The sequence below is a fragment of the Coregonus clupeaformis genome, unplaced genomic scaffold (assembly GCF_020615455.1).
Source record: "Coregonus clupeaformis isolate EN_2021a unplaced genomic scaffold, ASM2061545v1 scaf0155, whole genome shotgun sequence".
Lineage (NCBI taxonomy): Eukaryota > Metazoa > Chordata > Actinopteri > Salmoniformes > Salmonidae > Coregonus > Coregonus clupeaformis.
The window spans coordinates 194,562-218,291 of NW_025533610.1; the positions used below are offsets into that span (position 1 = coordinate 194,562).

The 23,730-nt window shown below is 42.6% G+C and overlaps 1 protein-coding gene across 2 annotated transcripts in view; it reads right to left on the minus strand.

Annotated features, from left to right (window-relative positions):
* LOC121560381 (R-spondin-2-like) overlaps positions 1–23,730 on the minus strand; it is an 87,506-nt gene extending 63,776 nt beyond the window's left edge. Inside the window, exons 1-2 of one of the 2 annotated variants that reach the window (XM_041873377.2) lie at positions 23,217–23,730; positions 22,610–22,908 (exon numbers count right to left, since the gene is read on the minus strand). In XM_041873377.2, the coding sequence (XP_041729311.2) occupies positions 22,610–22,709 (100 nt within the window). In that variant the 5' untranslated portion in view covers positions 22,710–22,908; positions 23,217–23,730. Of the gene's footprint in view, positions 1–22,609; positions 22,909–23,216 lie in introns of those variants that run through there. The other variant, XM_045213797.1, reaches the window with a different exon arrangement.

Consider the following 23,730-nt stretch of genomic DNA (forward strand, 5'->3'; position numbering starts at 1 on the left):
ATCATCTGTGGATCTATAGGGGCGGTAAGCAAATTGAAGTGGGTCTAGGGTGACAGGTAAGGTAGAGGTGATATGATCCTTGACTAATCTCTCAAAGCATGATGACAGAGGTGAGTGCTACGGGGCGATAGTCATTTAGTTCAGTTACCTTTACTTTCTTGCTTACAGGAACAATGGTGGCCATCTTGAAGCATGTGGAGACAGCAGACTGGGATAGGGAGAGATTGAATATGTCCGTAAACACACCAGCCAGCTGGTCTGCGCATGCTCTGAGGACGCGGCTAGGGATGCCGTCTGGGCCGGCAGCCTTGCGGGGGTTAACATGCTTAAATATCTTACTCACGTCGGCCACGGAGAAGGAGAGTCCTTGGTAGTGGGCCGCGTCGGTGGCACTGTGTTATCCTCGAAGCGGGCGAAGAAAGAGTTTAGCTTGTCTGGAAGCGAGACGTCGGTGTCGGCGATGTGGCTGGTTTTCCTTTTGTAGTCCGTGATTGTCTGTACACCCTGCCACATACGTCTCGTGTCTGAGCCGTTGAATTGCGACTCCACTTTGTCTCTATACTGATGTTTTGCCTGTTTAATTGCCTTTGCAGAGTGAGTAGCTACACTGTTTGTATTCCGCCATATTCCCAGTCACCTTGCCATGGTTAAATGCGGTGGTTCGCGCTTTCAGTTTTACGTGAATGCTGCCATCTATCCATGGTTTCTGGTTAGGGTAGGTTTTAATAGTCACAGTGGGCACAACATCTCCCATACACTTCCTGATAAACTCAGTCACCGTTTCAGTGTATTCGTCTAAATTATTTTTGCAAACATATCCCAGTGTGCGTGATCAAAACAATCTTGAAGCGTGGATTCCGATTGGTCAGACCAGCGTTGAATAGTCCTTAGCACGGGTACTTCCTGTTTGAGTTTCTGTCTATAGGAAGGGAGGAGCAAAATGGAGTCGTGGTCAGATTTGCCGAAAGGAGGGCGGTGGAGGGCCTTACAACCATCCCGGAAGTTCGAATAGCAATGGTCGAGAATTTTTGCAGCCCAAGTAAAAGAGTCGATATGTTGATAGAACTGCGGCAGCCTAGTCCTCAAATTTGCTGTGTTAAAATCCCCGCCTACAATAAATGCAACCTCAGGATATGTGGTTTCCAGTTTGCATAAAGTCCAGTGAAGTTCTTTGAGGGCCGTCATGGTATCGGCTTGAGGGGGGATATACACGGCCGTGACTATAACCGAAGAAAATTATCTTGGGAGATAATACGGTCGGCATTTGATTGTGAGGTATTCTAGGTCGGGTGAACAAAAGGACTTGAGTTCCTGTATGTTACTACAATTACACCATGAGTCGTTAATCATGAAACACACACCTCCGCCCTTCTGCTTCCCGGAGAAATATTTATTTCTGTCTGCGCGATGAACTGAGAACCCATCTGGCTGGACCGATTTCGACAGAATATCCAGAGAGAGCCATGTTTCTATGGAACAATGTATGTTACAGGCCCTGATGTCTCTCTGGAAAGAAATCCTTGCCCTGAGCTCGTCGACTTTGTTATCCAAAGACTGAACATTAGCGAGTAATATACTTGGAAGCGGTGGGTGGTGTGCGTGCCTTCTAAGTCGAACCAGCAGGCCGCTCTGAGTGCCTCTCCTCCGCCTGCGATGTTTTGGGTCAACCGCTGGAATCAGTTAATTTGCCCTGGGGAGAGCAAACAAAGGATCTGCTTCGGGAAAGTCGTATTCCTGGTCGTAATGCTGGTGAGTTACCGCCGCTCTGATATCCAATAGTTTTTCCCGGCTGTTTGTAATGATACAAAACACTTTCTGAGCTAATAATCTACAAAATAATACATAAAAAAACTAAATACCTAAACGTTTCCTAAGAGCTAGTCACGAGGCCGCCATCTTCGTCAGCGCCAGTTACCAGTCAGTTGGATCTCAACCAGTAGTTGGTTGAGATCCTGCTGTATGGTGGAAGTGTCACATTAAAGGTACAATCTGCAATATCCTCCAGCTGTGGTCATTTCAATAAATTAATAATACACTACCGTTCAAAAGTTTGGCATCACTTAGAAGTGTCCTTGTTTTCGAAAGAAAAGCATTTCTTTGTCCATTAAAATAACATCAAATTGATCAGAAATACAGTGTAGACATTGTTAATGTTGTAAATGGCTATTGTAGCCGGAAACGGCAGATTTTTTATGGAATATCTACATAGGCGTACAGAGGCCCATTATCAGCAACCATCACTCCTGTGTTCCAATGGCACGTTGTGTTTGCTAATCCAAGTTTATCATTTTAAAAGGCTAATTGATCATTAGAAAACCCTTTTGCAATTATGTTAGCACAGCTGAAAACTGTTGTGCTGATTAAAGAAGCAATACAACTGGCCTTCTTGAGACTAGTTGAGTATCTGGAGCATCAGCAATTGTGGGTTCGATTACAGAATCAAAATGGCCAGAAACAAATAACTTTCTTCTGAAACTCGTCAGTCTATTCTTGTTCTGAGAAATTGCCAAGAAACTGAAGATCTCGTACAACGCTGTGTACTACTCCCTTCACAGAACAGCGCAAACTAACTAGAATAGAAAGAGGAGTGGGAGGCCCCAGTGCACAACTGAGCAAGAGGACAAATACATTAGTGTCTAGTTTGAGAAACAGACGCCTCACAGGTTCTTAACTGGCAGCTTCATTAAATAGTACCTGCAAAACACCCGTCTCAACCTCAACAGTGAAGTGAAAAGGCGACTCCGGGATGCTGACCTTCTAGGCAGAGTTGCAAAGAAAAAGCCATATCTCAGACTGGCCATTAAAAAGAAAAGATGGGCAGAAGAACACAGACACTGGACAGAGGAAGATTGGAAAAAAGTGTTATGGACAGACTAATCGAAGTTTGAGGTGTTCGGATCACAAAGAAGAACATTTGTGAGACGCAGACCAAATGAAAAGATGCTGGAGGAGTGCTTGATGCCATCTGTCAAGCATGGTGGAGGCAATGTGATGGTCTGGGGGTGCTTTGGTGGTGGTAAAGTGGGAGATTTGTACAGGGTAAAAGGGATATTGAAGAAGGAAGGCTCTCACTCCATTTTGCAACGCCATGCCATACCCTGTGGATGGTGCTTGATTGGAGCCAATTTCCTCCTACAACAGGACAATGACCCAAAGCACAGCTCCAAACTATGCAAGAACTATTTAGGGAAGAAGCAGTCAGCTGGTATTCTGTCTATAATGGAGTGGCCAGCATAGTCACCGGATCTCAACCCTATTGAGCTGTTGTGGGAGCAGCTTGACCGTATGGTATGTAAGAAGTGCCCATCAAGCCAATCCAACTTGTGGGAGGTGCTTCAGGAAGCATGGGGTGAAATCTCTTCAGATTACCTCAACAAATTGACAACTAGAATGCCAAAGGTCTGCAAGGCTGTAATTGCTGCAAATGGAGGATTATTTGACGAAAGCAAAGTTTGAAGGACACAATTATTATTTCTATTAAAAATCATTATTTCTAACCTTGTCAATGACTACATTTCCTATGCATTTTGCTATATTTCCTATTCAAACTCATTTCATGTATGTTTTCATGGAAAACAAGGACATTTCTAAGTGACCCCAAACTTTTGAACAGTCGTGTATATACCCATTGATTCTTGAAGAATATAACTTATAAAGCCCCATGAACTTAGTATAATTGTCTTACCCCAACATAACCCAAAATGTTTTGGTTTTTTTACTCAATTGTTAACATTAGTCGTTGTAAACTAACAATGTATTGCTACAAAATAATACCTCTAGCATAATAAATAAAATGAATTAAGGATTATGCCTTTAAAGAACTGGAAAGGACTGGAAACTCTCATAGCCCCATTTGAACTGAACTGCACAGGAAAAGCAGTGAGAACTGCCTTGATGTGCAGTTGACAAGTCAGTGTCATCTCTACACGAGGTCCCATCAAATCCTTTATAGTCCATTCAGGAGAGGAAAGTAGAAACAACAGCAACACTATTTACCATCATTAATCACATTACTTAAACATCCCATTAAAAAGCATGACTGTTTTGATAGCATAATTTACTAACTTGATTAAACTAATTTCATTACATGATGCATTTATAACTGTGTATAGTTGTCCCTCTGTGGCACATCTCCTCTAAACCATGCTCTGTGATCTACTTCTACTATCACTCTGAATGATCTTCCAGCTACTGACTGGCACGGTGCTCTTGTCTATATAGCATCTGCCTCTGGTTGTCATGTTGCTATGCTGTTTAGATGCCAGTGTGGCCAATAGGTCTGAGCAGGTGCTACAGGGTTTACTACTCTCCAGTGCAGGATCACAGAAAGAGTTAATGGGTGACTCAACACAATGGATCTTATCACTCTCTGGCAATGCTCGAAGGCACAAACATGTGGTTTATGTTTCTGCCCTGTGGTTTATGTTTCTCTCTCTTTCTTTTCTCCCTTCTTTTTTGGGGGGAATTTTTTATATTTGGTATTTTCCAATCCCCGAATTCCTCTCAAGCTGCGAGTGAAATGTGTTTTCCTTTCTCTGAAAAGGGGTAGAATTAGAGAAGGGGTGGATGGAGGTGAAGTCGAGTGGCTCAAATTAGCACACCTGTTGGTAATTTATCACACATAAACCTCACACCTAATTTTCACACCTGTAGCTCAATGTGCTGTGAGTCCCAGTAATTCACTCTCACATTGTGTTTGAGTGTGGCTGAGTCCTGGGTTTCCCCGCAACGCCCGGCTCGGAATGAGAGGAAAGGGGACATGACAGCCTGTGAAGAGTGGACAGGGGCATGCGTGCTTGGCATTTTTGCACCACATGTAGCATGGCTCAGTCTGGCCTCTTCCATCCCCACCCCGCCCCCTCCTTCGCTCTTACTGCTTTTACTCTACCAGCCATGGATACTTTAGGTTCTTCACATCTGAAAGAAAAGGTGGATGGATACCAAGCTTCTCCCTGCTATGTAGCACCAAAAATAAACATCCCTTAGGGCTCGGGTCTATTTGAAGCGTCCCAAACAAACAAAAACATCCACACAAATTAACACACACTACACTCTCTCACACACACACACAGGGCTTTACATTAACATTTTTCATTGGTAGCACTGATACTTCCAACCTAAAAAATGTAGGAGCACAACATAAAATTTAGAAGCACCAGAAAAGCTGATTTTTTAATTAAGATAAAGCCTATATTGGGCCTATATGAATTCTAGCTACTTCTGAAGCACATTATGTGCCCTAGACACTAATAACCCTTTAAAGACATTGTTAATTATAAAAAGCTAAAACGTTCATACAAATACCTGCAAGCCGAGATTTACTGCAGATTTTTTTTTTTTATGTAAGCCTGGCCTCCCGAGTGGCGCAGCGGTCTAAGGCACTGCATCGCAGTGTCACAAGCTGTGTCACAACCGGCCGTGACCGGGAGTCACATAGGGCGGCGCACAATTGGTCCGGGATAGGGGAGGGTTTGGCCGGGGGGTCTTTACTTGGCTCATCGCGCTCTAGCAACTCCTTGTGGCGGGCCGGGCGCCTGCAGGCTGACTTCGGTCGTCAGTTGAGCGGTGTTTCCTCCGACACATTGGTGCAGCTGGCTTCTGGGTTAAGCGGGCGGGTGTTCAGAAGTGCGGTTTGGCGGGTCATGTTTCGGAGGACGCATGACTCGACCTTCGCCTCTCCTGAGCCCGTTGGGGAGTTGCAGCGATGAGACAAGATCGCAATTGGGAGAAAAAGGGGGTAAAATACCAACAACAACAAAAAATCTACAAATATTTAAGCCTATGCAACAATAACCTATTAAAAACAGTTCTGTAGCAATGAGGTTTGTGCAGTAAGCTATAGGCCCAATACATTATCACTGCATATTGGCTATGCTTGATTTGCCCTGCCAATGTTGTTTGTCTCAGACCATTTAAATTATATTTAAAAACTTAGGATACAGGTAATTGCCAAAATAAAGGAAACACCAACATAAAGCATCTTAATAGGTTGTTGGGCCACCACGAGCCGCCAGAACAGCTTGAGCCTTGGCATAGATTCTACAAGTGTCTGGATCTCTATTGGAGGGATGTGACATCATTCCTCCATGAGAAATTCCATAATGTGGTGTTTTGTTGATGGTGGTGAAAAACGCTCCAGAATCTCCCATAAGTTTTCAATTGGGTTGAGATCTGGTGACACACACACGTGCGCACGCTCCTTTAAGACCCCTCTTTCAAAGTAACTGAGACCTCTTCTTTAGCCATGGTAGCCAAAATAATGGGCAACTGTGCATTTTTATACATGACCCTAAGCACGATGGGATGTTAATTGCTTGATTAACTCAAGAATCAAACCTGTGTGGAAGCACCTGATTTTAATATACTTTGTATCCCTCATTTATTCAAGTGTTTCCTTTATTTTGTCAGTTACCGTATATGATCAGACTGGTAATAGATCAGTTGTTGTATTAATCGTGAGGCACAGCTGAGTGAGCATACATTTAAATAATTTGCTTTTTAAATTTTACTGGACTGATGTTGTCTACATCTGATGGTCAGTTTCAGCAGAGGGAGGGAGAGAGCAGCAGAGGGTCCGCCTCTCACCATCCCCCCGCAGAGACTGACCGTGACCAAAAAGGGGACGCCCACTAATTTCAATGAAATTACATTGAACCAATGTGGAATAGACGTTGAATTGACGTCTGTGCCCAGTGAGCACCCTCTTCCAGCTGATGGCGAAACTCGAGTCGCACCCCATTATTTCAGCCTCGTGTGCTAATAATAACAATGCAATACTTTTTATACACATTGCTATTCGTTCATTGCAGCTGCAGTGCTGGTTAAAGTGCGAGTGGAAGAAGGGAGAAGCTCATTTTATGGCTTATAAAAGTGTTAACTAAAAAGTGTTGACAGTGCTGAATAAAAACGTAAACATTAACTGCTCTTAAAAACAGCAGCTCTTTGCTGTATTCATGACAGTCTCTCCCCATTTAGTACATAACGTTCTGAGAACCATATGTTTCTTAGAACTTGGTGAGAGCGTGGTTGTCCTATGATGATTTTGCATACAACCTTTCCACAACCTTCTGGGAATAGTTATTTTCTTGGTATTTCATTCCTTTAACAGAATGTTTCCTAAAAGTTCAAACATGGTTACATTTCATTTCAATTTTGGTAATGTTCTAGGAAAGTTCTCCAACTTGTTTGACATTGAGAATATTCTCAAATAGTTCAGAGAATGTAAATAAACAATGTTCTTCTGTGGGAATTTCAGTACTTTAGCATTATGTTTCCTACAGGTTTCCTCATGGTTCTATTTAAATTCATGTTCTCAAATTGTTCCCGAGAACGTTAAGAAAACGTTCCATAAAAACCACAAGAAAACTTTAGTGACGTTCAGAGAACGTTTTAAGAATATTATTTAAAAACATATACATTCCGTTCTGTGCATCAACAAAACTCTCCCTATCCTCTAACTTGTTAAGTGTGTTCTGGTGTGTTGGTCTCACCCACTAATTGGCCACACCTGATCTTAATGAGTGCTTGTTTCCTTTGAATTGTGGTCTGTTTGAATAGACTAAAATGAACAGCTTTGTATGCGTAAAAAGAACATGGCATGCTAGCTCCATCCTTGTGGTGCAGTGGACTAATTCCATGAATAGAGACGATTATAGGTTTGAATCTCTGATGCCGTGTCACAATACAAACTTTATGTTTCCATGACTAATGCCTAAGGAAATTAATTTCCATGTGTCCTATCTGTGTTTGGAGTTTAAAAAAGTTAACCCAAAATAAGCTAGCAGTGTTTTTAAAAGTCTTGTTGAATATTCTGTGAAAGTTTTATGGAAATATTTGTTATTTTAAAAACTTCCAAGGAAAACTTGCAAGGAACAAGAGTAAAACGTTATCAGAACTTTCCTGCAACCTAAAAATAAACGTTCCCAGAAGAAGGCAACATTTTCACTACCGTTCTTAGAACGTTTAAAAAAACTTTCAGTTTCATCATTCAGGAAACGTATGGCTTCGTTCCCAGAACCAATGGTAAACCAAAATTGTACGTTCCCACAACTTCCAAGGAACCTAATGTGCTAGCTGGGTCTCTAGTCATGGTTTTTAAACTTTTTAAATCTCATAGTATCAATTTTTCTGTGCGCTCCTGGAAGCTGCAGACACGGTAATCTGAGCTATCCGATTAGCCAGCCATAGGCCTATAGGTGCACTTGATTTGCTCTCCGGGCCCGAAGGGTATGGCACTCGGAGGCAGTGGTACAACGTATCCTAATCATAACAACTATCATTCTGGGTGATTTCTTTTTGTTGCACTGGTGCTCCCAAAATACAATTCCAGGTCGCACTATAGAGCCCTGCACACACACTGTATACATAGTCACACTGACTATCACTACGGCCCTCCCTCTCTCTACTGGGTGAACATGAACCGTGCCACACAGTTCTACCTCATTAACCCTTTAACAAGATACAACCTCACACCCCCGCTCGGCCCTGCGGCCTGGAGGGAGATCTGAGGTGATCCACAGGGTCAAAAGTGGAGCGCTCCACAGGGGGGCCGATGGCTAAGACACGGTCTTACTTTCACACATGGTCCACGCCACAAAAAGCCAACTTCAAAGCATCGTTCCCTGAGAGTTTGGCTGGCTCCAATATCTCCCACCACCACCTTTCACTTGAGAGTGAGAATTGCACCACCTTGGGTTTTCAAACTACAGTAATTGAGGACTGTTTCTTATAATACCCTTTACAGATAGACTTTATGGTATGTTGCCTGTTGTTTAGAGCCCAATTCATACAGTCCCATTTTTACCACATTCTTGCTGAGATAAGCCTTTTACAGTGGCTTGCGAAAGTATTCACCCCCCTTGGCATTTTTCCTATTTTGTTGTCTAACAACCTGGAATTAAAAATCATTGTTTGGGGGGTTGTATCATTTGATTTACACAACATGCCTACCACGTTGAAGATGCAAAATATTTTTCATTGTGAAACAAACAAGAAATAAGATAAAAAAACAGAAAACTTGAGCGTGCATAACTATTCACCCCCCCCAAAGTCAATACTTTGTAGAGCCACCTTTTGCAGCAATTACAGCTGCAAGTCTCTTGGGGTATGTCTCTATAAGCTTGGCACATCTAGCCACTGGGATTTTTGCCCATTCTTCAAGGCAAAACTGCACCAGCTCCTTCAAGTTGGATGGGTTTCGCTGGTGTACAGCAATCTTTAAGTCATACCACAGATTCGCAAATGGATTGCGGTCTGGGCTTTGACTAGGCCATTCCAAGACATTTAAATGTTTCCCCTTAAACCACTTGAGTGTTGCTTTAGCAGTATGCTTAGGGTCATTGTCCTACTGGAAGGTGAACCTCCGTCCCAGTCTCAAATCTCTGGAAGACTGAAACAGGTTTCCCTCAAGAATTTCCCTGTATTTAGCACCAACCATCATTCCTTAAATTCTGACCAGTTTCATGCCGATGAAAATATATTAAAAAAGTGATATTTTGAAACAGAGCATAAGGCAAGGCCATGCTTTTTTGATCCACTTTTCATCTCTTTCCTTCCCTCACTCTGCTTTGTTAGGGAGCAGGCGAGAGTATCAATAACAGAAAAATAATAGCAATCTATATTTTCAAAGGATGTGAGTCTCGTGTTCATATTTCACAACCTCTGCAAGCTTTTGGAGTTGCCTTAATGCAATCAAGCAAAATAATAGGCCTACACTTGATTTGATTTAGGCTACATTATAGCATGCTAAATGTTTCTGATCAGTGATAGATGTGCAAACAAATACCCTGAACAAAAATATAAATGCAACATGTAAAGTGTTGGTCCCATGTTTCATGAGCTGAAATAAAAGATCCCAGAAATGTTCCATACGCACAAAAAGCGTATTTCTCTTAAATTTTGTGCAAAAATGTGTTTACATCCCTGTTAGTGGGCATTTCTCCTTTGCCAAGATAATCCATCCACCTGAAAGGTGTGGCACATCAAGAGGCTGATTAAACAGCATGATCATTACACAGGTGCACCTTGTGCTGGGGACAATAAAAGGCCACTCTAAAATGTGCAGTTTTATCACACAACACAATGCCACAGATGTCTCAAGTTTTGAGGGAGCGTGCAATTGGCATGCTGACTGCAGGAATGTCCACCAGAGCTGTTGCCAGATAATGTAATGTTAATTTCTCTATAATTTTAGAGAATTTGGCAGTACGTCCAACCGGCCTCACAACTGTAGACCACGTGTAACCCTGCCAGCCCAGGACCTCCACATCCAGCTTTTTCATCTGCGGGGGATCGTCTGAGACCAGCCACCTGGACAGCTGATGAAACGGACCAGTATTTCTGTCTGTAATAAAGCCCTTTTGTGGGAAAAAAATAATTCTGATTGGCTGAACCTGGCTCCCCAAATATAGGCCTACAGAGGGAGATTCAGTGAAACAAAATCACATTGATTGATTAAGACGAGTCACAGGCTTTTGGTCGGGAGAAGGCCTAGGCTACTAAGCGACTGCGAGTGAAGAGCAACATAATCCACTTGTTAAGCTACATAACATGCTGGCAAATGTTCTGATCACCAGTGCTAATACATTAGCCAACTGGACAAGATGACCATGAGCAGCACTCACCTTAGCTAACATTTCTACAGCCTAATCGTAGCCTAACCAATATTCAAATGTAGATTCAGTGAAAAGAAAAATCTGACATTGATCAATTTATTAAGATAAGGCCCCACGCTTACGAGACACCACGCGTGAAACAGTGCTGAAACAGTTGAACACACGCGGGTAAGCTATCGCTTCAAATGTATTATAACAATTGGATGACTTTCATCCTAAGTTTCAGTTTCAGTAAGCAACAATTTGATGTCTTCAATTGCATTAGCCTACTTAATTCCAATATTTTCGTCATTCAGTGATATTTACTGGAACAGTATTTCTTTATGGATACATCCAGTTGTGGTTAAGAAAACAGTGCATGTGGTGGGCTATGAGAACATATGGGTGAAGTGACATGCCTCGCAAAGTTTAGAACTGGCAGGAGAATGGTAGTAATGGGCGCTGCCTAGCAACCATTAAGAGCTTAAGAGCGTAGTGCGTGTCAATGCCGCCGCAGCATTACGGCTACATTTCATTCCGTAGGCAGAACTTTACCGCAATCATGACTAGGTCGGTTGCCGGAAATAAAAGTAGAGGCTTTATCGCTGGCAATACCTTTCATACTGTATATATGAAAATTCTGCAAAAAGTTGGCGGGTTTGAAATGTGTATAAGAGTCCTATTAGAGATCATTTCCCATAGAAGTAATGAAAGCGGATGGAAAAGTACAGAATAATGTGTTAACCCTCCACACCTCTAGGGGCAGTATGGTATGTGCAATAGGTGTTCCAATTGGGATAGTGAACCGTACGTCTAATTCACATACTAGAGCAGGGATGGGCAGCTTTGATGGGGGTGGAGGCCACAAAAAATCTGAACTCATCATGAGGGGCCGCAGTGGCTCGCGGGTCTGCGTACCCACACATGCAGTCATGCCTTTTGAGGGCCCTAAGTGGAAAATAATGTGTTTGAAATGTGAAAAATGTACGCAGTTTTACTGCTAATGTCCTGCATAAATGTTTACAGTTTTGAATATGATATCTGAGTGAGAGTGACTAACAAAATCAATGGGGGCCCATCGGTCAGTAATTCAGCCATGACTACTACAAGTTTAGATAGCTGGCTAGACTAACTTATCAATCTAAAAAATGTTAGCTGACACAGCCTAATTGAGTGACTGTCAGTGACTGACATAACAAGAACAAAACTGCAGATGCACAACCAAATTTCGAAATTGCACCTTGTGTATTCTACTCTTCTAACTCAACAGTAAGTTGAGACCCCAACTGAGTTCCTAAAAAAACTAACAAGCAAAACAAAACAAGACGTGTCAGATAGGATAGATCATGTGATACGTGTGAATTAGGAGGTGGCTTCCATCCAATTACATGGGTGGCATGTAAGCCCTGAGTGTCTCATTACAAAGAAGTCATCAGCCTAGAGTAGGCTAAGTCCCTACCTGGCAGGTGTCAACATGCCACACTACTTACTGTTACAAATTAGCAACAAATTAGTTTTTATGCAAGAGCCGCTGCTATTACCCAAGCCCCTGAGGCACTGGCCGTGCTAAGGAGTTATGATAACTCAAACCGCAGGAGTCTCTTCTCTTGTCTAAACAGTCCTGCCTGATGGAATTCCTAGCCCTGTTGTGGTAGGATTACCATTCAGAGTTAGAAAACTACACTCTTAGAAAAAAGGGTTATTCTGCTGTCCCCATAGGAGAACCCTTTAAGTTCCAGTTAGAATCCTTTTTGTTTCCATATTTTCCATGAGTTTGTAGTAGATAGACCATGTAGAACCCTCTGTAAGGGTTCTACATGGAAACCAAAGGGGTCGTACCTGGAACCAAAAGGGTTCTACCTGGAATAGAGTTGCAAAGGGAGGGTATATTATTGGAAATGTTCTAAGTTTACCAGTAAACTACCAGAATTTTGGTATCTTTCAAGGATTTTATGTCTATCACAAGACATCTAGTGACCCTTTTGGGTACTTCAGATTATCATAGGTGTCTGTAATAATTGCTGTCCCTCTGTGTGGCCTTCTGTGTGGCCTATCACATGTACAATATATGAAATAATGATATAAGATGATTTTAAATACAAACCATCAATTTAGTGAATACCATTGGTGTTTAATATGAGGGTTTCAGCATGAAATATCCTTTATATATATTTTTTTATTTTACTATGTCAATATGTATTTGTTGTCAATGTTTTGGCATTAAACTGGTGGATTCAATAGATGGAAGATTTGGCAGAGTTAATCGAAAGCAATGCCATTGTTGATTAGATGCTTTTTTCATTAATTGGGCTATTTTCTCTTCAACCATATGGTCTATCTACTAGAAACTCATGGAAAATATGGACACAGATATAATAAATGAATACTGTATATGAATAAATTTTTATAAATTACCAAAGTTATGATAGATTACCATAGATTCTGTTAATTATTAAAATTACTCAAGAGTCCGCTAACTTACCGGTAGGTTTGCAACCCTAACCTGGAACCAAAAAGGGTTCTTCAAAGGGTTCTCCTTTGGGGACAGCCGAAGAAGCATTTTAGGTTCTAGATATCACCTTTTTTTCTAAGAGTGTACCTTCTCTACATCCTTTCACTACATCCTTAAAAGCTGATGGGTTTTAGGTATCATCCTTCCTCTGGCTCTTACATTTAAATTGTGTTGTTTTCAACCAAACACTGCTTGCTAAAACCATACACATACTGTACAGTGTGTGCGTGTGCACTGTGCATGTACGAGCGACTGTGCTTTAATGATGATATCCAGCCCTAAATTGTCCATTACACTTTGCTACTGTCCATTATGGCATCATGGCCGTGCCATCTCGAAACCCATTAGTGCGTAAACATGTAAACTACATGTGACCCCTGCCTACTTACACCTATTAGTTAGGGCTCCTGTCTGTGACAGTTGTTTATACAGTCTTCTCATGAGACCTGGCTGCGGTTCAAAAAATAATAATATTGAGTTAAGGAGAAGTCAGCCAAGATGTAATACAAGCGGATAACTTTAAGAAAAAGAAAGAAAGGAATTCGAAAAATGTTAATGGGTTTTTTCTTTTTTTCCCCCTTTCACTTTTTCTTCATCAATCTTCCCTACCGCAGTTTTGTTCCACTGTCTGGTCCATAAACCAAGTTAGCGAAAAAAATGAATGGAGTCGAGAATGCATAAAAGTACCGCAACAAAGGATATTCAGTAAACAAACAAGCTGGAAATGTGAGGGAGCCACAAGCGACATTAAAAACATAATGCAGCTTGTAAATTTCCCTAGATTACACTTAACACTTTCTCTCTCTTTCTATCTCTCTCCATATCTCGCTCTTTGTCTGTTCTGTGTATCCTGGCTGTGTGGCATGCAGCCAGAGCAAAGCACACAAACGTGCACGGCCTTGAGTCTACACAGACAACAAGACAAACAACAACAATGACCACAACCACACACTGACCAGAACCCAACCATGCAGTAAGCTATATTACAGACAGTCTTATGTCTGGGCCCATGTGGAATGACTCGGGATGCATTCCATCTCCGACAAGGTCTGATGGAGAGGAGAATGCTTGTTCTGATCAGAAGCACCAAGTACACAGGACTAGGAACCATGGTTTTAACTAGCTCTGCCTTCACTGTATTTGGTTCTTGCCAGGATAATCTTCCAGAGAAAGTAACTTGGTGCATCTAAATGGGGCATTTCATATTCAGCACTTGGTGAGAATATCGCACTGTTCACTCTCTATCTACAACTCTGTAACTACATACTGTATGTAATGCCAGTATGTAATGCCAGTGCCACTCATATGGTTTTGTACATTGGATGGCTAGAGTGCTCTGTTCACTTCTGTTAGAGCAGAATGACGGTGCTGTGTTGACAGTCCTTTTCAGTGTGAGACTGTCAACTGTCAACATTGTTAATAGCAGCAACGTAGTGAGCCTAATTAGACGATTGATGAGGCTCTCTCTCTCTCTCTCTCTCTCTCTCTCTCTCTCTCTCTCTCTCTCTCTCTCTCTCTCTCTCTCTCTCTGTCTCTCTCTCTCTGTCTCTCTCTCTCTCTCTCTCTCTCTCTCTCTCTCTCTCTCTCTCTCTCAGACAATAAGCTCAGCATCAGGGCCCTGTAATGACTTCCAGCATTTGGCCCCAGCCCGAGACCTAGATCCAACCTCGTGCCCAAATCCTTAATAAATACAAATACAGCCCCGGTTCCAGCCTCAGCCCCAGCTGAGTAGTCCCAGTCCCAGCCTAGTTCCAGCCCCATACAGCACAAACCCAATATCCCAGCCTAAGCTTCAGCCCAAGTCAAGCTTCTGTCCAAGTCCTATAGCTCCAGCCTCAGATCCAACCCCTGCCCAACCCCCAGCCCCAGTCAAGCCACAGGTGCAGCCCAGCCCTATCCCCAGCTGCACTCATCAATCCAGCAGCCTCTCTATGATACAATGAACTCTCCGGACACAGGGTAGCACGCAGTGGGTGGGTGGGTTCGGGAGCACCACCATCACCTACAGTACAGTACATCCATGTCCGGCGGATTCCTAAATTACAGGCGAGTTCCACACAGTGAGACGGCTTATTGCATCTGACCAGCTCACTTCCTCCCCATACCAAAGGCATTGCATGCTGAGCCTTATTTTGATGTGGCGTGTAAGCATAATTAGAGGTCCAATAAAAGCAGAGAGGGGGAAAAAGAAGGCATGTCCATCTGTCGAGTGTTAAAGGGTGGAGGGGGTAGAGGGAGCCCTGCTCTGCTCTCCGGATCACACAGCTCCACCATGCCTCCCTGAATGTAGTTGTAGCAGCCATTAGAGCAAGCGTGGATGTAAATACTCTGCAGAGCCAGAAACCAACCCCACACGCCTGCCTGTCTTCCTCTGTGTGTGTGTGTGTGTGTGTGTGTGTGTGTGTGTGTGTGTGTGTTTGTGTGTGTCAGGGGGAGGAGGGCTCCTGATCTCAAGTTACCAGGGCCTTGCAGCGATCGATCCAAAGTAGGTACTAGTCTGCAAGCACACAGAGACGAACACACTCAGACATGGCAAACAAGAGTCAGATATGTGGCTCACTGCAGTAGCACAACACTAAACAATCCCTATTCCCTCCCTGCCCTTGTGTCTCTAGCTATGACTATAGGAGTGGTGATGTTAATCACCTGTAGCCCAACGACTGCTAAACTGCTGGTCGACGAGTTTAACCTCTTAAAATATGCCCAAATTCTTTATTCTGATCCCAACACTTATAGTATGCCTTAAGAATCACACCAGTTATCACCATGTTATTATCAATACACTGTTCTGAGTAAATGTTCAGTAAATGCTGAGTAAATGCTTGAGTGTTGTTCTTCACATGAGTATAGTGAGAGGTTAGTTGATGAGGGCCTCCCTCTCTCTGTCTCTGGTCCACTCTCCTACCTCTGAAGCCCTCGCATGACTCACTTTTGTGTTTAATTGCTTCTTTTGTGTTGTTGTTATATGCGCGCCACTTAGAAACGATTGCCACATTCTGACTTTTACGGCCCAATAAACTCAAGAGTATTGAACCAAACTGGCTGGCCATATTTAGTAGCTTTATACGAAAACGTATTAAGGTGTAATTGCTGTAGGCAGGCGTGCTATTGAGAGAATAATGTAGGTGAAGGTTACAAAATGTTCCTCGCACTCGAAAGGGACACTGGACCTTTTGTCTGTAGCTCTGGAGTTTCCAATCACCACTGGGAAATATGGAGTGTATTATAAGATTTATATAATAAGTCCATTTTATTTCACATTTCCGAAAATGAACTTTTACAGTGTGGTAAAATGTAGCCTGAAAGAAAAACATCTGTTTGGCATTTAGCGATGCCAACATATGGGATCCTCTGATGACAATGATTGAGGGTGGAAGAGAAGATCCCCTTGTGCATTGCCCTGAGAAAAATAAAAAAAACAGGGACCAAATCCACACAATGACTGTTTCTCTGCCGTGACGTGATAAATGGAAATGTGTAGAAGTGTTACAAAACTAGCCTTCTCCTCTGTGTGAAATGGATCTTCCTCGGTCTGCGCTCTGACACGAAACAGCGCACAAATAAAGAGAGAAAGGGGAAAACCTAAGCCCTCTAGTTCGCAAACCTACTGCACCGCCATCAAATCCGAAAGCAACGTTTTGGTGCCAATTGAAATGAATTAGGGCTAATTTAGTTTATAGGGTAAAGGGGGCTAGGCAGAGGGTGAATAGACAGAGGGTGAATAGACAATGTTTTTTTGTGGTGAGAGAAAATGAAGACAAGACAGAAACAGATAACCCACAGCTTGTCACCTGGGTCCCGAGGAATCTCTCCGAGCCTAACTACAAGTTCATGACACCTGTGTTGTTTTTTTCTCAGGGGGGATTTCCACCAGTGTAGCATGGAATGGGTGCACTGAGGACTGAGGACCCTTTCACTGGCTTCATTTGATACGGCTGTGACTGAGACCTAGAAGGTCTTGCTACACTACAGACAGACAGGATGGACATGCTTGGGTTAGTGGGTCACACCAGACTGACCTCACCGCACCAGTTACTGTAGTTCACAGATTTTGTTTTTATTACTGAATTTATTTGTGAATGCAGCTGAAAACTTGAATTACCTGCCATGTTTTCCACAAAATTGGCACTGTCCAGACACAAAAACACACCTGCATAAAGACTTGCACGCACGCACACACACACACACGCACACACACCCACATACACACACACACATTAACGGCTTGGCTGATGGGAAGAGAAAGGGAACACAGTTCCTCTTAGACGCTGTAGCCGGGACTCAGGTCAGGACTTGGCGAGCAGTAATCCCTCTCAGGTGATGCTGCTCACATTCAGCCACATCCAGCTGATCTGCTTAAATATGTTCTCTCCCGTCCCCGTCCCCCTACCCCCTCTCATCTTTAAAAGCCCCCTCGGCAAGGAGCAGAACTTGGGAGGATGGGGGATACTGCTATTCCACACCACGAACCCCGGATCGCTTTTCAGCGTTTCCGTAAAGTGATCGTTCCATGTGCCGCTTGGCGCGGTGAACAGGCCTGTGCACAGTGTACAGGGCTCCTTCATAACCAGCCAGGAGAAACGCACTGCTGCTGTGGAATTAAAAAGTCACACAGTCCTCCTGGCTTAGGAGAGAGCGCACAAACTAACACAGCAGGATACAGGGCACCCATCCCATGGATTAGAGTGGCATTATGTGAAAAGCCTTGTTAAAAGACATGCCATCTGCGGCCCCTTTTCACTTTTTCCAAAGGCAGAGTGGCAAAGCTGGTTTAAGAGTGGCCTCGTGGAGCATTCCCTCTCCCTGTTGGAGAGAGGGAATGCTCATTCTCTCCAAATCATCTCAAAATTACATTCCAAACCTGCTGACTCACTCCTACACATCTCTCTCACTCACAGTCAGTTAAAAATGGCTTCATGTCCACCAAACAATAAGAGGGACAATAAGCTATTTAATAGACAGTCATAAACTATTAATATATAATAATATATGCCATTTAGCAGGCACTTTTATCCCAAGTGACTTACAGTCATGCTATTTGTATCAATTTCTCTCACAGAAAAGACAGAGAATTAGCAAGTGCGGTCTGAGTGCTCTCAGGGCGGCAAGTAGTCTAGCGGTTAAGAGCGTTGGGCCAGTAGCCGGCTAGGTGAAAAATCTGTATTGAATGTGTGTGTTCATACTACAAGCAACAGAAAATGTTTAGTAACGGAAAACAAAAATGAGTGTTTCTTATTGGTAGTCCCTCGCTGTTTCAGTCCGTTTTCTTCTGTTTGGTGACTAATGAATACGACTTCAGCAGGTACAGTACTAACCGATCTGTATCTTGGATGTTCTAAATAACTTTTCCCATTAGATGCATCATCACTGTGTGTTTCATCTTATTTCACATAAATTGAGTCTGGTTCCTCAAATAAGCCCAAACCTCTCCATATTCAAGTAGACTTTGACACAATTAAGATAATTTATTATCACTTAGTGGTTACAAAGTTACTTAAAGATGCAATCTCAAACTTTTGTATAATTTCAGCCAGTAGTTTTGAAAGTAGTGCTCATGAGATAAAAGTGATTCCGGTTTTTTGTGTACTATGTCATCAAATTGTGTACATTTTACTTTTACATTTTAGTCATTTAGCAGATGCTCTTATCCAGAGCGACTTACAGGAGCAATTAGGGTTAAGTGCCTTGCTTAAGGATACATCGGCAGATTTTTCACCTAGTCGGCTTGGGGATTCGAACCAGTTACGTCCTGCAAATATTATTATTATTATATATTTTTTGCAATTCGTATGGATGATATATTACAAATTTGTTTTGCTTAAGATACTGGAGTAAATCTTTAAGTATCTTAATCTCAAAATCTGTTTCATATCATTTTGAGAAAGAAGAAGAGTAGGCGGCCAGTACATTGCAAATAACTTTAGTGAACTATTAACAGAATATATTTACAAAATAATACATACAGGAGCAATCAGCATTGTACATCAGGACGCACAACTGCAAAACGCACTTTGACTACTAGAGTCTTCCTCGGGCAGCGTTGGAAAAATAGCTGAAGATTATTATTTGAATTCATCTGATTCTGATTATTTTATTATTGTAAAAAATCTGATTGTGGGGACATTCAAAACCATATCATTTCTATTATCTTTTGACACAGTAGACCTACACAATCAAAGTTCACCTTGGAATGATTACAAAACATTAAGGGTTAATTTCTTCAGCGCTGTACAGTCTTTCACTACTATAGCCATTTCCTAGTAGTGGATTTACAAACTCCCCTGACCCATGGTGCATCTCTTCCTCCAGGCAACATTGGTACTTGAGCCTGTTTTTATGTAGTCAGCAGGTGGCATCATTAGCCAGAGAATAAAAATGAAAACCAATACCCTTGAGTCTCTCAATGATATCATAGCAGGCTTCATTGGCATGATGTAGCTCAGTTGGTAGAGCATGGCGTAGCTCAGTTGGTAGAGCATGGAAACGAACCCACAACGCCAGGGTTGTGGGTTCGTTTCCCATGGGGGGCATTATGAAAAATAAAAAATAAAAATAATGTATGCACTCACTAACTGTAAGTCGCTCTGGATAAGAGCGTCTGCTAAATGACTAAAATGTAAAAGTAATGATTTCCCCTTTTTTAGTGGGTGGGGTGGGGTGGGGGAGTAAGGAGGTGTAAATCATCTGTTTTATATGAAGAGAAAAAACAATAACTACAGTGGAAGAGAGGATTGAGTCATGTAGTAGAGTATGGGAGCTGCTTGCAAGACATGATCAAACCATTTACACCAGAGATTCCCTTAATTTAGCCAGACTCTCTTACAGTTTGCCATTGAACACAGACTGTTGCCGACTAGAACAGCCCTGCTTTTCACTCTTGCATCCTCTTATTATACACCCATCTCCTTCCCATACACTTCACTAGCTAATCCAATCATATACTGTATGTCAACGGCAAAGGCTCTACTATTTATTTCACGCACAGGATACTTTTCTTTACGCATAAAATATATGCCTGGGGAGCATAACGTGGCCAATTCCATATTCAGTTTTTAAAAATGTGTCTGGGACTCAACACTCCAGACTGATTTGGAAACCTCACTATGTTCCTGCTGCATGCCAGACATACTGTATGTAGAGCTGTCATAGTGAACCTCGAGGGCAAGGCACACAAATTCAGCCCTCTCAGAGCCTATCTCTCTCTCAATAACCATAATAACCATAATAAATAAAGGAAGGAAGTGAAAACCTAAAGCTTGGCTGCCTGCCAGTGTATGCTAAATGTCGCTTTTGGCCTCAGTTGGACCGTTCCATTCCAAAACAACAGGAACCAATCCTCCACCTTCCCCTCAAAAAACAATCTGTATAAAACCCATACATGGCTGAGGGCTAGAGCATTCAGTTTGAGATGTTCAGAGAGTTTTCGGTAATGTGTGTACAGCTCAGCCTAATCCCGTCCTCAGGGTCAAATGTATGAGTTACCCTCTTGCTCTCACCCCCACCTTCAGCTCTCACACACACACATACATACACGCACACATAAGGGTTATGCCTTTAGACTGGTAGCCAAAAGCATTTCAACCACTTCTATCAACAACAAACACAGAAACACAGACAAACACACACACCTATGCCATTATCAATTTGCCTCTCTCCCTATAACATCTCAAACTTAACCAGTTCCACTCTGTGCCAAAATGTTTGATCCCATTAAGAACATTATATTACGGAGCATCTGAGATCACCCCAATCCTCAGAGAAAAATAGAGGAGCATAGAAATGTGTGTGTGTGCCAGTACCCCGCAGTGATTGCTTGATTATTTGCAGATGGGCAGTGGAAGGCTTGCAGCCAGGAGTGGAGGTTCCCCCTGGCATATGATTAAATCTGTGATTGCCTTACAATTTACAAGCCCCCAAAAATGTGCATTGAGAAGAGGATCCTCCTACTGTACTCAACACCACACTGTATAGACCTAACATGTTCTGTTTAGGGTATTTGTGCTATAACCAGTTTACCATGGGGTCAATAAGGAATAGCACACACACTTCAGATTAAGCAGTGTTCCCTCTCTCTCTTGCCACCACTGGAGTAAGGACCTTGCTTATGTCACGGATCCAGGGGGGTGCTGCTAACAGCAGGCACACTGCTTTCACTGTCTGCTCATTCATTCAGCGCTGCTGTATTTACCAATGGGCTAAATCCCTGCACATCCCCAGAGGCGATTGTTATGCGTGTACCAACTGTTCAAAGATAACTCTGCGGTTATGAGATCAATTAAAACCAGCTTAGGAGGTTGGAGAGGTCGAATTCATATGCCAGGGGAAGGGGGTTCCGCATCTATTCATTAAAACTCCCACAATAGGCCCCCCTAAGCCGCTGCGCTCCACAATAGATAGACATAGCCGCACTACCAGCTTTTTACTGTCTAGTCGCTGTATCCTACTAAGCAGTACCACATTTAATTAAAGACACAGCCCTCTCTCTTTGTTGGCACAGACAGTCGGACAGGTAAAACCACAGAGAGCCCGAAGCAATGTGGGGTAGCCTAGACTATTTGACCAAAGGACTCAACAACAGCAACTGTGTAAGGAACACGAAGCAGATAACAATATCACAAATCTTATCAGGCATATTTTGCGTTGGCAAACCATGACCGTTATGTGTCCAAGACGCACATTTTGCGCATTTGCCAAAATGTCCCCAAAACATAACTTCAAGAATTACGTGTAATCTAGTAATACAACTAACAATGTCTTTGCGTGGTGAAGTCTCACCAATTTGTTACAATTTAGAAAAATAGTTTCCACGTTGAACTCGAGAAGTCCCGAACAGTTGCCTCATAAAATATACCCAAAGTCTGGGCAGACTCGGCTACTGCTTTACACCACTGTGGGACTTTGCTTTTCGGTAGGCTTTTCGTCTTGGGGGGATGGATATATTAGGTGGATCAAATCTATTTTTTGAATGCTCCTTTAATCTTAAAGCGGCTGTCGGCCGATAATAACAAGAGTGCATAGAACTCATCCAGGAACTCACGAGCGCACTTACCAGAAATGCATCACCTCAAATAGCCTAGCCACGCATAGCCTACAGGATACTGGACGGTCGGACCCACTGTATTGATGCAGGAGATAAAGCACGATACCTCTGTAGGCTCCTATTTAATTGAAGTTGTTCACTGTATACTAATCAATACACCGTGCTCAGGGCGATGATAGTGTCAATGTGTAGGCGACGTGCCAACGAGTTATGTTTGAATAAATTGGCAAGGTAATTATCTGATCATGCTTATGATGACATCAGCATCAACATAAGCAGAACAGGATATACAATGGCAACAAATGTTGATTAAACTCTTGGTCTCAAAATTTGATATCAATATTAGTTGTCCGGCCATGTCTATTTTTATTTTTATAATGTTGCTGTCTCAGAAACTATCCCAAACGTATCTCGCTCTCAACTGTCAAGGATGCTATATGCATAGATAGACGATTTTTCCCTTACCTCTTTTGTTCCTCCTCCAGCGATTTGACTGCGTTTGACAGTTGCTGTACTCCATACAGTTCAACACGATTAAAGCCAATGAGAAAAGTCGAAACTGCATCTGGACGGCTGGTGTTCCGAGTCGAATAAGAAGTGCCAATGGTGTTTGGGATGAATTATCTGGTACGTGTCCTCCAGTTTCTTGAATGATTCCAATTTGTCACACATTAAACGAGCAGCGACAACATAGTATCTCACCACTGAATAATATCATTTTATGAAGTGCACGGATCCTTCATTCACAAGTGTCCCTTTGTGTGCTGTAAAAAGAAAGATATGGGTTATTGTGATAACAAATGTGACGAGATCAACATCTATCCAAACATGGGAAGAATACTTGATCTAAGGAGTTTCGGAGGGTAAGGCTACTGTATTTAAATACACTGCAACAATGAAACTTTATTCTGCCCACGTGTTAATTTACGCTACATTCTCGACAAAAGAGATTGGCATGAAGTGAATGCATTACATTCTAACGTGGCTGTTGTGCCCCTCAAACAAGCAATAACCTTCCAATATAAGGAGCACAAGAAGCTGTGTTTAACAATGAACACAATGTGAAACATACCTGCATGTGACAGTCTAAATCCACTTCAGTACTTCTAAGTTCCTTCAGAAAGCCACAGTGGGTTTGGAGCATACAGCATCCCTCTTGTATGAAAAGTGATTCTGAAGAGAGGTCGGGGTGATCTCCCTTCTCCTTGAGACGCACGCGAGTTTTATTCCGATAATACCTGTTTCCCCGGTGAAAGCTTTCCACTAAAACAAACTTGTCTATACCATTCGGATGTCCCGTTTTACGTTGGGGTTTAAAGCAAAGGTTACAAAGCCAGTAGATTCTCCTCTAGATTGTCTGCATCTGCGCGTCGAGCTGAGATGAAGTGGTAGGCTACTACTGGTCCTGATGCTTGGGTTGCATTCTCATATAGTTGCTCCTGTCACGTGGAGATCTCTAGATCTGTGGGGCTGCTCAGAATTAGAAGCCCCTTGACCAGAGTGAAGTACTTTTTCTTATTATTTTAGATTATGAAGATGACATATGCTATTTAGCTGCCTAGGTCCTCACACTACACCGAGGCTCC